Genomic DNA, 16276 nt, shown 5'->3' with positions numbered 1-16276 from the left:
AAAGAGTTTTGTAGTCCTGCAGAGTTGGCTATACTAAGGCACCCAGTAGCATATATCATCATGTGCACTTCAGGGAAATGTTTACTAGACTGGTCAGTATGTGCTGATGTAGCGTATTGAAGCAACAAAATACCTATGAATATAGAATTAATTCACTTTAAAATCTCTACCTGAAGAGTCATTGTAATGAGGCCAAGATGTTTTAAAACAGTTACAGTATTAAAAGATAATTTTAAAGTGTTTTCAAATTGGGCAATACAACGCAGGGTGTTTTGTTAAGCACGTACATCTTCTCTATGCTTCTTAACGTGTAACAATGTTTATTGTGAATTCAATGTACTAACTGAAATTGAAGGAGGGCAATGTAGAGTAACTGGACAGAATGTAAAACTGAGATTCATGATTTAGGAAACAGAAGGTTTCTCTCCTTTAGCTTTATTTCTTAACTTTTTTGGCATACTCCTGCTATTTGTATGTCAAGTTTAATTACAAAAGAAGCGTTAGCTTTTCCTTGTGATGGTCTGGTACAGTTAATTTGTCATTTGTATTTCATGAGGAAATGCATACCCATTTCTCCTGTGTAAGTTTGATTGTACTTAGCTGACAGAAAATACTTTTCTGGCATCATTACTTGCTCAATTTAAAAACCAACCAAACAAACATCAACCAACCAAACAAAAAAAACTCACCGAAACCCAAAACCAACTCCACTTTTTAATATATTTATTTACAGATCTGCAATTATGTTGGACCTGCAAAAGTAATCGTCCAGTTAGTTACTAATGGCAAATACGTCCACTTACATGCTCACAGCTTGGTGGGTAAATTTTGTGAAGATGGAGTATGCACGGTTAATGCAGGACCTAAAGATATGGTTGTAGGGTAAGTCTGTCAACTCGCTTGTAAGCTGAGCTAAGGGAGAGAGAATCCAGTATAAACACTGTAAGAAGCAATGCAAAAATACTAAGAGGCAGCGAAGTGGAGCACTGTTCTTCATGCTCTGATCTGTGTTTTGTTTGTATCTTAAATGGAAAAATAAATGGGGCTTCTGTTTACCTTTGTAGAGTTTGCTCTAAGCAGGCTAAATAGGTTTAAGCAAATAATTTTCTCTTAGAATTTGCGAAATTGCAATCTCTTGGCGTGCAGTCCAAATTTGTGTTGTAAGCCCATTCTTTAAAATGTAAGTAGTTTCGATCAAAGAGAAGGGACTGTACAATTACTGAAGGAAAGCTTTTGTTACCATTTTGGTGGATATTTTACTTTTGCTGAAATCTGCCAATAAGAATATTGTGAAGAGAAAAGCATTAAGGAAATAGGGTTAGTAAATTTGAAATTAATGCACGACACGTATAAACATGAAAATACTAAATGAGTCAAACTTTTTAAGTTTAAAGCAGTAAGATTATAGTGAAATTGTAGTTGGTCTGTTCTTGTTTAATTTAAACGAATAATTGTTTATATCAGTAAATGGAGCTGAGGCTCCTGTCTACATTTTCAGGCTTAGATCAGGTTTCATGCTGGCTGTGAGTTTTAGTTCTGTGATCTCAAGAATGTCTTTGTTGGTGAAGAAGATGAAGTTTAAAAAGCTGAGAAGGCTGGGAGAGGGAGATTCTTTTAAACTGTAACTTTTGATGTCCGAGCCCAGTGTACTAACTTTACCAAGCTCAACAATTTAAATAGCTTTATTTGAAATGCTCCTTTTCATCTTGAAAAGTTTGGCTCATTTCCTAACCTGTCTTGTTTTTCATCAGATGTTTAGAAATAGCTTTCCTATCCTCAGTTGACCCACATGAAGATTGGGTTATTGTCTTGTTTTCATACTTCCAGATCGAATTGATTTTTAAATGTGCCAGGAGATTTTTACAAAAGCAGATCTTGTATTATGGAAGTTTTCACTCAAGTTTTCAGTGTCTTGCTGACTGTCCAGAGCTTTGCTTAAAACATTTCATTTGGAAAATGTTGCACTATTTTTAGCATCTTAGCTCTCCAAATCACTTTGAATGGATGGAACTTATTTTGAGCAGTTCCTCTGCCTAACAGCCATATGGAATGACATATTAATTTCATTGCCAAGACAGAGCAGAGTGTGACAAACAGATTTTCAAATGTTTTGTAAGGTGTTTCCACAGTGTAAGTCTGAAACGTTATAGATTACTACTTACGCCATGGAAAAATCCCATGCACCCTTATGATCACGGCAATATAATGGTGCACGTTTTACGTGTTTTTTGTAAGCTTGGCTGAATTTTTCTTGCTGGAAAATTTGTCCTCAAGAATGACGAGCACCTAAATAAGCCTATAGAGTCCTTCCGTTTACTTCAGTTGTGTAGCTGCCTCTGGCAAGAGAGACTGCCTGCTCCAGGTTTGGCATAAAGCATTAAGAAAATACTTCCCTCAATCAAACTTCGGCAGGTTTGCAAATCTTGGAATACTTCATGTCACAAAGAAGAAAGTGTTTGAAACTCTGGAAACACGCATGATAGATGCTTGCAAAAAAGGATACAACCCGGGACTCCTGGTGCATCCTGAACTTGGCTACCTGCAGGCAGAAGGATGTGGAGACAGACAGCTAACAGGTATGTAGAAATGATAGCGTGGTTTTAATAGGTCTTTTGCTAAAAACAGGTTTCACTTCTGAAAACAGATTCTTAGCCAGAAAAAGGCCTTGGGTAGGAAAACAGCCTATGGCTGTGTGCCTTAAGAGGTGGTGTGTTGTTGACACAACTGTTGTTAGAGAATCTGAAAGAAAGAATCTTTGCCATCAGCACACACATGAGAGCGGAGCCACTTCCTTCCATAGCTGTCTGTACCCACCTCTGCACCTGTATTTTGTTGCTCTTATCCTGCTTAATAAGCTGGTAGAGTCATTTTGCCTTATTGCCGCAAGATATGATATCCTTAAGTAACTCAGTGACCTTCTTTTGAGAATACCTGTTGCATTCAGCGGCATTTCACTCATATCTCTGTAAAGCCTGTGGTGTCTGTTGCTTTCAGGCACTGTATCAAGGGGCCAGCCTTCTCTTTATTACTCTAATACCAGGCATTCAAATATCCTTAGTGACAGCCTTTGTCCTTTTCACAATCTTTATAAATTGAGAGCAGAAAAATGCTAATTTGCTGTATGTTTCTTAATTATATACCTTCTCTTAAATAACACCAGATGCACAAACTGCAAGATGAATGCAGTATATTGTGAACAGCCGCTCCTCTCTGCTTAAAAAGAGAAGCCCAAGGGATGCTCAATGGAAAGCCAAACGTTTCCTCGCTATTGGTGCCTTTTTGATAGTAACGGTTGAAATATGCTTTCTCTGTTTTGTTGTGGGTTCCTACTCCTTGTGTTAATTCATTTGTCTAATTATCGATTCCAGAACGAGAAAGAGAAATTATTCGGCAGGCAGCAGTGCAGCAGACTAAAGAAATGGATCTCAGTGTGGTGCGACTTATGTTTACAGCCTTTCTCCCTGACAGTAATGGTAGTTTCACACGGAAACTTGATCCTGTTATATCAGATGCAATATATGACAGCAGTAAGTATATTTGTCTTTAATTGCTTTTTTAATAAGGGGAAAGCTTTTGTACATACAAAAATGATACTTAGATATTGCTGTATGTAGCCTCATCTAGCCCTGCTGCTTGCCTGTTATTTGATCAAGTAGCCCATGGATAACTGGCTGCATGTCTATCTGAGTACACATGGTTTTTAATAGCTAAGCCATTAAGATGTAAGCCATTAAGAAAGATTTCATTTTGCTGTTAGCATGTTTAATCCTGCCACTTTTATTATGACGATTTTGTAAATTCTTGTTACATTCACAAGAAGTGCTTGAACTTTTCAGTTTTCAGCTGCTTTCTATGACAAAGCCTTGTCACACAAGATGTGAGGAAAAAAATACTTTGTTTCAATCTTGTTGAGAATTTGACACCTTTCAGTTTTGCTGGCCATCTGCTTGTCCTTGTTTTATAAGACTGACACAACCAGAGTTCTCATTTCATTTCCTTCAGACCTTTCAGTAGTTTTTTATACTTGCGTTACATCCCTCCATTTGTCCTTTTTCTAAGTGAATCTTTTCACTTCATGTTTTCCCCCATACTTTTCGATTAGACTTACTCATCTTACCTGAACCCTTTCTGCTGCCTGAGTTTTCCTCCCCGTAGCTGTGGATTACCATGTTCCTGATAGTCATTCTGTAATGACTCAGAAAAAGTACCATTTTTTTGATCTATGCAGCAGTCATGTCTGTATCATCACTTTTTAAGGACAAAGTATAAATGAAAAGCTATTAAATACAACTGTTCTAATACAGTCTGTTGTTTGCTATTATTTGGGGAATGTAGTGATGTAGCACAGGCATTCTGCATATATTTTCACTGAGTGACAAAATGTGATGTCTGCTGCTCTTATAGCACACATGACCTGCATTTTTGGGATGAGAAAACACAAGTCTTTTTATCTGGAGGCTGAGGTGATTTGCCAAGCAGTGTCTTAGGGAATTTTGATTTTCATTAGAGACTATTACAGATTTCATTTGTTTTCATTACTCTCACACCTGCATAATGAGAGTATTTGTAAAGCAAAGAGGAGGAGGAGGACAAAGCATCAACAGAGGTAAAGCATGTATCAAGCCATACATGTAAAAACAGTAGAATTTATACTGTCCTTCTGAATGTGACCATCAAAATTTTTGCTAAGGAGATGAATAGAGGGGAAAATTTGTATGCATGTTTCTGCTGTTTTAAGTTGCTACATAGATGTCAGTTCCTAGTTTCTGAGCTCCCAAGGGGAATTCTCAGTTGTTAGTCCCGAAAGATTGTTCTAGGTTTTCTGGTTTTTTCTAATACTCTTCATTGGTAGCATTCAAGCCTCTTCTACAGAGCAGACACAACTTGTGGTACCATAACCGTCTGCACAGCTGCTTTTACTTCTCAGATGGTAGTTCTGTCTTGAGGACCAGTGGGTAACCATTGATGCCTCCACTAGGGTCTGTGGAGGTGGGCTTTTTGCTCAGTCCAATGTGTTGGCCAAGGACTGACGATGCTTTAAAGTATGCTACAGCAAAGTAAAGCAAATCATTACACATAGCATTCAAATAGTGCAATACAGGGAACAGCTCTCGAGTGTCATGCTGTCAAGAAAGCAGGGAGGAAAAAATTATGTTCTTGTAATGTGCTCTTGTCATAAAGTTAGTAGTAGTGCAGGGTGCTGGATGCAATTCACTGCTGTGCTACTTTAGTAGTGCAGTAATTATGCTGGAATGGCCAGGGCCTTATTTTATTAGTCGAGGTTTAGAGGATACAAGATTATCCCTTTCAGATGAAAAACTGATGATTTATTCATGCTTAAAACACAGACAAATTCAGGTAAGTTGCATTGGAGGCTTGTCTTTCTATTCCATTTCTGTGCGTTGTGCTTGGGGGTTTTTTTGAAATCTGAAACTATTTTGGAGGTAAGCATTTTTTTATTCTTTCCTTTAAATAGAAGCTCCCAATGCCTCCAACTTAAAGATTGTAAGAATGGACAGAACAGCAGGGTGTGTAACAGGAGGGGAAGAGATCTACCTCCTCTGTGACAAGGTTCAGAAAGGTAAGAGTCCTGAGCATTGTGAGATGCACCAGGGTGTTCATCTGGAGTACACATGAAGCTGCTGAGCTGCCTTAGTATTCTCCTGCTCTGATAGTGTAGCAGGATTGGTAAGCACTCAGCCTTTCTGAAATTCAGGCCAGCAGCCCAGAAAAAGAATAAATGAAAACAGTCTCTTGCAAAGTAAATTCAGCTTCTTTTGCCTTCACAGAGACCATGCAGTCATCTTTGTTCTTCTCAAATTTCTGCCCTGGCCCATGGTCTGGGTTTTTTGTGGGTGATGGGTCCTGTGTGATGTTTAACTCCATTAACTAACACCTGCTCTGAATTATTCTGAAGTTTCTGATTTATTATCAATTTCCTGATTATAAAGAATAAGTATGAACATTCTCTGTTAACCACCGACGGGAACTGAATGTGTTCAGCACTGCTGCTAGTATCATTCTTATGTATATGCTAATGGTAGAGATTACTCGGTGTAAACAGAGACTTTTCACAGACTCATTTTGGTAATCTCTGCTCATGGCTATGAATGTGTCAGGATTGGTCTGGTTTTGGATAAAAAGATAATGGTTAACGTGGTTGGCTGTAGTATTTGGGCTGAACTAAAAAGAAAAAAATGAGTGTGAGGGAAATCCTTTCCATTTTTCAGCTGTAGGTAGTACCTGGGAGTCCCTAGTGCAGATTGCATGGTGGAGCGGATGTCCTGTTCTTGTCTGTTTGCACACGTTGGTAAAATCACATTGGCATTTTCTGTTAAGCCAGGCTGTCCTCTTCCACCTCTCTTTCTTGCAAATGTTCTTCCACCACTTAGGAAAGAGAGGGGGCTTTTAGGGGCTTTGAAAAAAGTATTTTCCTTCAGTAGTATATATACCCTCTACTCTCAGACATTAACCATAACTCATGTGGACAAAATAAATAAATAAATAAATGGGTGACTCAGTGGAAGCCCTGGGGTGGGGTTTCCCCCTCAGCCAGATCGGGGTTTCCCCTGACCTCACTGCTCTCAGAAACCTCCTGCCTGCAGGAACTTGAGCGTGCAGGACAGCAGGACTGGAAGTGGTGGTTCACAGTCTTGAGACAACCAGGTGGTGGATCGGAGGAAGCTGTCTGTCTGCTCTCAAAGTCTGTCCTGCGTCAGTCACCCTAAGAGAGAATAGGCTTTTTCTAGTTTCTTCTCACTGGCAGTGCTGAGGAAGGAATATGCTAGCATGGTAATCCCCAGCTGCTCCTAAAAATATATATAAATAAATACAAAGAGAATGAAAGAAAATTTGTTTAGAGGAGCAAGAGCCAGATCTCGTGCTTCTGGCCCATGACTGCATGGGGGGTGAGGGATCACCGCTGACGTGCCGCTCACTCGCGCCCTTGCCACCTCTCGGAGCTGCAGCTCCAGAGTGGCACTCTGCCAGCAGCAAGCGGAACTTGAACTGTGGCACTTCAGGTTTTGCTGCTGGTTTTTTTGAAGTGAAACTGTTGGAGGAGAGAGGGTGGTTTCTATGTTTCACGCTTCAAGTTCTCGCCTCCCTATGTGTTTGTTCCAAATAAAGCTCCTCTGGAATGTCTCATAGCTCTAGAATAGAAAGAGGTAGTGAACCTAGTTCTCCTTCTACTGCTCACTAAATAGATAACTTCAGTGAAGTCATTAGAATTAGGCTGATCTAAAATGGATGTAAAAATGGCTTATTTATGATGTTTTCGTAAAATTTATAAAGCTACTGCATGTATTATTCATGTCATATTATCATCCAACCAAAATGTAACCTTGTTGATTGTTATCTGAAATAAACTTAGCCAAAGCTAAACAAATGCACACACATCTCAAAGAGTGTTTCTGTCACTCTTCACAGATGATATTCAAATACGTTTCTATGAAGAGGATGAGAATGGAGGTATGTGGGAAGGCTTTGGAGACTTTTCTCCTACAGATGTACATAGACAGGTAAGTAACAGAGCATTTGTCATTTGTGAATGATCTTCTCATCTCCTTTATAATATAATTAGTAAATTAGGTGAAAGCATCTGTGTCCTGTACTAACCTCTTCTTTCGTTGGTTATTTCCTAATAATAATACAATGTTAACAGTTCTCTAAAGATGTCCATTAGGTAACTAGGCATGTTAGGAATACGGTGGGAGGAAATTGGGAGATAGACCCATTGCTTTAACATGCACCAGTGTAAATTGGGATAGGATATCTAAAAAGCTCTCAGAGCTCCCATGAACATACTGAAAAAGGCATAGAATAGGTGCTAAATGATGAGGGGACAAACAATGCAGTACTAACATGTGTGATGTGGTGATTAGGACTCAAACTCAAAAGTGCAACAGAAAACTAAAATGCAAGTTTATTGTTGTAGGAGCCTTTTGCTAAGAATTTTTGCCTCCCAAGCCATGAACCAACTCCTGAAAAATAGCACAAATGGAAAAGCAAAGTTGTCAAAATCCATGCTCCATGATAGATGTGCTTATCACTGTTTCCTTCACAGTTTGCTATTGTATTCAAAACACCCAAGTATCGAGATGTCAATATCACAAAGCCAGCATCCGTATTTGTACAGCTGCGTCGGAAATCTGATCTAGAAACAAGCGAACCAAAGCCTTTTCTCTACTATCCAGAAATCAAAGGTAATTAATTAAACCTATTTTATACATCAGAAACAGAAACTGCAGGCTTCCTAGGAATGTTTTTAATAAGATAGGGCTTGTCAGATTAGGGGTTTTTTGGTAGTTGTTATTTTTAGAAAATAGGATATTTGCCTCCTTGTCTGATGCAGAGCTAATGTGAAAAGTGGAAGCTCTGTAATGGGTTTGTAGGTTTTTTTGTTGGACTGGTAGGCAGTAAATCCATGAGTATTTTCCTAGTGAGGCTCACTCCCTGCCAGTTTCCCATATGCACACATGCATGTCCATACAGCAGGTGGCACTCTCTTCCTCCGAGTTTCTGCAAAACATCTGAAGACTTTTAACTGTCAGTACTTCAGATAAAACCTTAAACCAAAGACTGGTTAGTATCTGGTGGAAGAAGTACATCTTTTGCGGTTCTCTCCTTTTACCATCGCGCTTCACAATTTCACTGATGTTTTTGTGTTTTCCAATTGCCTGTGCTAATTAAGCCCAAGACTCTTCTTGTGAGAGCAGGGAAAGTACTGTTTCAGTTTCTTGTGTTAGAATGTTAGTTGCTTAGCAGAAGTAGAATAGTTGGCATCAGACCTGCTTCCTAAATTGTTAGTGAAAAGAAGTATAGCAGATCTGTGCCCTTTAAATTCTGCATTTTAAATGCTCGATGTGAATGACAGCAGCAATCATGGTTTTCAATATCAATAATGTTAATGATATGGAAATGCCTTGAGGCCCAAGTCAGAATTCGTGTTTCATTGTACTAAGGCCATAATCTTTCTGCTTAATCATTTACCTGCCTGCGGGTTACACTATTAAGTCCTAATCTTGCCTGTTCACAGTGCCTAACTGAGAGCCATGTTGAAATCAATACCCTGTCAAACCCTTTAAAATATGTGTGCATCAGTGGTAATGGATTAAGGACAGCTAAGGAGAGAGGGGTGTCCAAGGGAATCTACTTTATGCCTGTTATAATAAAACAGCAGAAAGCTTGCATTCCCAAAAACTTCCAGAGCTGCTGAAAGTTGTGTATTGGTAATGATTCCAGGAATCTCCTGCCCAAGTTTTATGGAAGGTGAAGTGTACAACTGCAGACCAAAGTTGCCAGATTTGAAGCAAAGCTCTTTTATGTGCCTCTTAATGGAGTAAAATCAATTCAATATTGTTACGTGCATTTTTTGGGTCCCCTACATAAACTAATCATGAAATTACCATTTAGGGGCTGGCTTTTTTTCCCTTGTTGCAAGTGTTCACACAAACTCAGACACACATATGTGGATTTTTTGTTTCCCTGGCTAGATTCCTCTCTAGAGTTTTCTCTCCTCGTCAGTGTGAGTATGCCTGGTACATGCATGCATACATATTTACAGATCATGTATGCCTGGAAATAATGCACTTGTACTTTTCAGTGCACGGTTTCATGCATTCAGCTATCTCATTTGATGCACCAACTGATGTGCCTGTGCATGAAATTTCTTTTTGTCATATGGTTGTTGAAAACTACTAGATCGTTTAATGAAGGAAGGATATTTTATTCTCTCCTCAACAGTCCTATTGGATTTTAACCCCTGTAATGTTTGTATCCCTATTTTTGTAGCTCTTATCATGACATTTTCACTTTCCCCAGTCACTGGGATGCCTCTTTAAATCTTTGTGTTTTGCTTTCCAGGGGGGCTAAGTATTATTTTGTACTTGTACTATCAAATATTTAGGCTTTTTTTTTTCTACTTCTGCTCGGCATGGTTTTATAGTATTATATCCTGCCTGAAAATAAGCTGTCTTTATTGTGGTGGCTGTTCTGGTATTTTAAGTAAATCATTTCAAGCAAACATTTTTTCACTGTTTCTTGCCATCCTTACCCTTAAAGAGAAGTTCAAAGGGTACTGCAGCTACTCTGCACTGCTGGAAATCAAAGTGCCTTGTGATTTGCTGACCCTTTGATAAGGGTCCATTTCTAAAGTAGATTTGCCTGGTAGAAGAGCCTGTACTTATGTTCTCCAAAGGCAAATTTTCTTGAACAGTTTTTTGGTATGAGGAACTTGTGCTGGTTTATGACTTGGCTTAGACATAGAAGAATTTTGGAACCACTGATTTCCAGGACTCTTAAGCACATGAAACGCTTTTTAAGGAAACTCAAGCCCCCTAGGCCATCTCTGCATATTTCCCTCCCAATCTGAGCAGAAGACACCTGACATAACTGAAGAGCCCACGCAGGCCTGAGTGATGCTGTTGGTCTGCCTTGTTGGGGGGGGGGACTTGCCAGTAGCTTGTTCCTCACAGAAATTCTCACTGCTCCACTACAAACACAGTTGTTCTGTTACTTGGAGCTAGAAGAGAGTTGTCTCTTCTACAGCACTCTGCATTTTTCTTTCTAAACTAGTAAGCTCTAGTAATGCTTTCTGTATGCACATCCTATTCTGGGCATGGCCACCAGTAGAAGTGACTCCTTATCCCGTCTATTCCTTCTAACCCAGATAAAGAAGAAGTGCAAAGGAAACGACAGAAGCTCATGCCAAACTTCTCAGATGGCTTTGGAGGAGGCAATGGCGCAGGAGGCGGTGGCATGTATGGAGCGGGAGGTGGCGGTGCTGGCTCTGGTAAGGCAGCAGTTTGGGGTGAAGAGGGGAAGAGGTTCTGAGAGCAGGACAGATGTTTATTCTGATTTTTAAAATGTGATAGGGATTTCATCTCCTTCAAGGTAGATAAGACCTGACTGTCCTGTCTTTGTACCACTGTTATTCATTTCAGTCAAGCATCTCCTTGTTTTCTAAATATTTCTTCAGCTCCTTTGCCTTCCTACTTGGATATAAGTCTCATGGTGACTTTTTTTTCCCCTCTTCCTTGAAGCCTTAAGTCACAGATTAACACCTTTTTAGTTGAAGGAGTCCTGAGTCAGGAGCCCATCATTCCTTAGCTTTTTTGCTTCCTAGAGCCTTGAAGGCACTGAAATTCATGAGACAGCTCAGCTAAGTACCATCTTAGGTGGTTAAAATTAAACAGGTTTTTAATTATTTCCGGGACCAGAAGTGGAATTTGGAAAATTAACCCTGTTAGAGCAAAGAACTATTAAAAAATTTGAGATAATATTCAGTAAATTCTATTTAGTAAATTTTCTACTGTGCTCTATCTGTTGAAGCTGAAGCATATATGAGATGTAGGATCCATAAGAGCATTGCTCTGATTCTTGCAGCAGAGCATAAAAACCTGCAGATCAGCAAATGTCATCTGAACCACTGTATCTCTGCAACCTTTTTTTTTAAAGCAGGGGACAGAGCAGTTTTCAAATTGTTGCATGTGTTGCTAGCAGCACATCTGTACCATAACACCAGATTATAAATCTGCTGTAATCACAAATATTCAAAAGCACAGAGGTAGCCTGTGAAGTCTTTGTTGAGCTTCAGGTGAAGCATAGTAGTGACACTACATTTGTGTAGTGTTACGGATGTTGGAATAGAGTGTCACTAGCCAATCATCTGCAATGTACTTGGATTTTTGAAGGGGTGGGGGAGAGTTCACCTTGAGGCTGGAAAAGGTATTTTAATCAGATGGAATAAAGCAAGAAGGTATGTAGAAAACAAAATTTCAGTTCTTTCAGTTCAATGTTCTTCCAGATAGTGTTTTCATTGCTTTAGGGTGTAATTCTATTAATTCTCAATCTTTGGCCTTTCTTTAGGGTTCAGTTACCCTTCATATGGATACTCTGCTTTTGGAGGGATGCATTTCCACCCTGGCACAACAAAGTCCAATGCTGGAATGAAACATGGTAACAGTTAAAATGTTATTATTGCAACAGTTGAATTGAGTTTGACGGTCTTTATTTTCTTCTACAGTACCAGCTGAAGTGTCATGCAGATCTAGTTAAGCATGCTGGGGAGAGCTATTTTTTCCCCCTATAATCAGTCTCTTTTCTAGAACTTCTGGCAGCAGAGGGGTTTGTGTAGATTATACTTCTCTGCTTCTCTTTTAACCCTCTCCAAGTCTACCTTAAAAGCTGTGTGCATGTTCCTTTTTTACTGCTAACTCCTGAGAAGCAGTCACCAAAAATAGAGAGGTGTATCTATTGTTATATATAAAAGTTTATCTTTAAAGCAGAAGCTGTCAAAACCATAATATCACTTTAAAGGTGTCATATTGCTATGACTGTCCATGTACATTGGCATCTGGAGTGAGATTCATGAGTGTTCAGTGATAACACCTCTGTCAAACCAAATTTTTGTATTGAGCTTTTAGAGCTTGGTTGTGACTAGTTGAGCTTTATCACTTGCATAAAAAAGCAACAGTATTGGACATTAACGGTACTATTTTTTTGTTTGAAGAACTAACAAATAGCACAGCTGAACAAGATGAGAAGAGCTCTGATAAACAAAGCGACAAACAGAACTTAAAACATGATGCGAAAGTGGAAACTATGGAGAGGAATGAGTGCAGAAGCCCTGGTGATAATGACAAGAAGGAAGACGCTTCTTCCTGTAAAACTGAAGTAAATGAAGCAGAGTGCAGGTGGCAGGGTAAGTGGACAAGTACATGTATTTAGGGTAGATCAAACTGCTGGTGTTAGAGGCCTGGAAACTCCATAAACTTCTGCTTGCTGTTTTCAAAATATGGAAATACCTCCTGGAGGGACTCCATCTCCCCAGATGTTAGGTCCCTCCCCATACGGAGTTCTGTAGATAATCGTCCACCTTTGTACTGCCACTGGGTACCTTGACTTCTGCTTGTCATGCAAGGAAGAGATAGCTTTGCCTGCTGAGCACATTTGACACTGTTTTATAATAAACCTGTGCAAGGAACACTGAAAGCAGTGAAGGTGCATGGAATACAATTCAGCACTTGACTTTGCTTTTGATATTTGATAGGCTTTAATGGATTAGTAAATGGATGTTGGCATGGTTGTTGCAGTAGTTCTTCACTGCAATTCTACTGTTAAATTGCATGCAGAGTAGTGTTAAAGGTTTGCATTTAAAATGTATCTATTCCCATGTGACAAATACACAGTAAAATAACACTATTGCGTAGCAAAGTCTTATACATCAAACTGGTGAACAAAAGGAGAGGAAGGCAGGAGTAGTCAATATAATAAATAGTTTAGCAGTAGAGTTATAAAATACGTGAAGGCTCCAAATTGCCCTTACCCAGGCAGTAGGATTTCCTTTTCTTGAATTGTTTTTTAAAAGAGTGGATGGCCACTTTTTCAAAGGATTTGGGTAATCACACTTCTCATTAAATTGAATGATCTAGGCCACTTAGGTTGTTCCATCCTTGGTCAGGTAGAGGGCACATTATCTCGTGTGTATCAGCTCTGTGTGACACTTGCTATTAACAGCACTAGGAACTGTGGCTTGGCAAACCAGAGTGGCGTAGTAGATGGGTTGTAAAAACCTCCAGGGTGTAGCTTTTTGTGATATGAGAAACAGACGGCGCTCCTGAGAAAAGCTGAAGAGCTTGCTGTTTGCAGTTCTGGTTGTGATAAATCCTGTGACTGATCGCGAGAGTAAAATCTTTTGCTGATACGTGAAGAAACATTGTAGGCAGAAATTTGACTGTTTATTTTCTTTACCAATTACAGTGGCATTAAAAGAGGCAATTTCAAGCTCCAGATTATATGAAGAATAGATGCAAAAGAACAGGCTCCATGAAATAGCTATTGCAGGTTAGAACATCTGAATATTAGACTAAAAGATGTGCTACCTTGTAGTGTTTTTGAAGGATATCTTTTCCATGTGACTGATATGGGAAACCAGGGAGGTTCAGCATCCAGTTTTTTTGGACTTTTTTGAGAAAAGACTGAATTGGTTAGCATCCTTTACTCTGGATGTATATCCTGAACATAACATCCATTTATTTAGCGTTACTAGCTGTTATTTAGTGTTGAGAGGTAAATAGCAAATATAAAGGTATCATCCTGGGCATATAGTATAGAAACCACAGTGATGTATAGGCTAGAACAGTGAGCTTCATGGACAGCTGAGTAAGCCTTTGGCTTACAGAAACGATGTATTCATGTTCATCAGGGATATGCTTCTGACCGAGTCTAATGCCTGGTTTTGTGTAGCTGGAAATCCTGGGTATTCTCTCTTTGTGTACTTTAAATGACAAAGTCTGTTTCACTTGTTTGTTGTTGGCAAGTTCTAACCTTACAAGGTTCTATAAGAAACATGAAACTGTTTAAAATGCAGGCTGGTTTCAGATGATACTGTTTCCCAGATTCACGACTGCGATTTGAAAGTTCATTTGTTTCATTTTCGCGTTTCTTGCTGATATGGAACCACAAAGGTATTGACAGGGCAGCCAGAGTGACTTTTTTCCACAACTGGGTTTCTTTACTCTCCTTTCTCCTTTTTGCTTCCCAACCATGACAAATTCTGCCTTTTGAAATCTCAGTGGTTGTACGTTTTATAAATCTAAAATCAGGATTCCATTGTAAACAATGTTTTAAACAGCTGAATGGACTCTGTGCTGCTGCTGTAAAGCAGGAGAGACTGCATGGTTTGAGTCAGAGGGGGGGCATGAAGCCCCACATCTTTTCTGTGAGTTTCTGTGCAGTATTTGACAAATCACTTAGGCTTCTTGTGCCTCAGATTCCTCAAGTCTAAACTACTCAGAACTGCACAGGGGGTTCTTTTAAGTGCTCTATGGACGTGAGTCCTTAGCTGGAGGAGGGTAGATTTAGACTAGATATTAGGAAGAAATTCTTTACTGTGAGGGTGGTGAGACACTGGCACAGGTTGCCCAGGGAAGTTGTGGCTGCCCCCTCCCTGGAAGTGTTCAAGGCCAGGCTGGACAAGGCTTTGGGTGACCTGGGCTGGTGGGAGGTGTCCCTGCCCATGGCAGGGGGGTTGGACTGGGTGAGCTTTAAGGTCCCTTCCAACCTAAACCATTCTATGATTCTATAAATCCACGTCCCTGTTCCTTTTGTCTCATTACACACAAGTCCACATCAATACAATTAATTTGGTGCCACTCAAACTAAAGGTAGCTTCCAGAGTGCCTGCTGCACGCATACTCAGTATGCACTTAGATTTTCTTCCAAGGGACTCATTCCCTCTGTCATTACCTCTTAGGAGTAATTAGCAACATGTCTCAGTGAATCAGTAAATAATGCTTGGAGGTCTGCACTTCCTATTTGTTTGGCAGCATAAATGCCTGTCGAAAGTAGGTGGTGTTGCAAGGAAGACAACTGCGCTGATGAAGACAAAACTGTGTGTTGCAGATGATCTGTTCCTGGAGAAGGCCATGCAGCTTGCCAGGCGTCACTGCAACGCTCTCTTTGACTACGCTGTAACTGGAGATGTGAAGGTGCTGTTGGCTGTTCAGCGCCATCTCACTGTCGTGCAGGATGATAATGGAGACAAGTAAGTTGGCCTGTGCTTACTGGGTTGAAAGTCGTGTTTTTGGTGGCAGAATGGTGTAGTAGATTTGTCCTGTTACCTGTGAGTGCCGATCATGGATTGCAGCACTGCTCTAATCAAATAAATGCCTTTCTCCTTTGTGCTGTTTGGGAGAGGTACAGCTGCAATTTAGACATTTTTGTTGCATTTGCAGAAAAGTCAATCACACCACAAAGTGCATTGAGCTAGTACCTGTCAGAAAGTAATCTGGTCATTGAGGGTGTGTTGAGTGTGTTGTGAGTGAATTTGCCTTTTTTTTTACTTAAAATCTTGACTGAGCATAACATGCTGTGCTTGCATTGTGATACACCGCTGATGGGGAGCTTCAGCTTGTGCTGGAGGAGAGTGCCCTGCTTTTTATTCTGTGCAAGTCTTCATGGGAAGCTCTGAGTTGCAGGTACACCTGGAGATGTAGAAATATTAGCTGGAGGATCCATGCTGCTTTTCTCCCACTGACACTAAGCTCTTCCCAGAGGACGGTGTTTTGCTCCTGCTTACATCTGTACTGTCCTATTTTCCAAGAAATTACACAGATGTTTGTGGCAGACTTGGTTGCTCATAGTTGCTTATCAGTCCTTCAAGAATGTGAGTTGGAGTAGAAAGTCATTTTGTTCCTCTGCAGCTATGCAGATTCTGTGGGACTCAGAGTGAAATAAAGCTAATACAACTAATGATTAGTAGTTACTTAAAAGT

The 16276-nt window shown here is 39.9% G+C and overlaps 1 protein-coding gene across 1 annotated transcript in view; it reads left to right on the top strand.

Moving 5' to 3' along the window:
* NFKB1 (nuclear factor of kappa light polypeptide gene enhancer in B-cells 1) overlaps window positions 1–16276 on the top strand; it is a 47124-nt gene that overhangs the window by 18044 nt on the left and 12804 nt on the right. Inside the window, exons 5-14 of the mRNA XM_010180676.1 lie at window positions 734–882; window positions 2413–2576; window positions 3369–3527; window positions 5477–5581; window positions 7429–7520; window positions 8066–8204; window positions 10670–10792; window positions 11869–11958; window positions 12512–12703; window positions 15406–15547. Of these exons, the coding sequence (XP_010178978.1) occupies window positions 734–882; window positions 2413–2576; window positions 3369–3527; window positions 5477–5581; window positions 7429–7520; window positions 8066–8204; window positions 10670–10792; window positions 11869–11958; window positions 12512–12703; window positions 15406–15547 (1355 nt within the window). The remainder of the gene's footprint in view (window positions 1–733; window positions 883–2412; window positions 2577–3368; window positions 3528–5476; window positions 5582–7428; window positions 7521–8065; window positions 8205–10669; window positions 10793–11868; window positions 11959–12511; window positions 12704–15405; window positions 15548–16276) is intronic.

Source organism: Mesitornis unicolor, unplaced genomic scaffold, assembly GCF_000695765.1.
Source record: "Mesitornis unicolor isolate BGI_N332 unplaced genomic scaffold, ASM69576v1 scaffold35553, whole genome shotgun sequence".
NCBI lineage: Eukaryota > Metazoa > Chordata > Aves > Mesitornithiformes > Mesitornithidae > Mesitornis > Mesitornis unicolor.
Note: the sequence above shows the minus strand (reverse complement) of the source record. Positions and strands in the feature narration are given on the sequence as shown.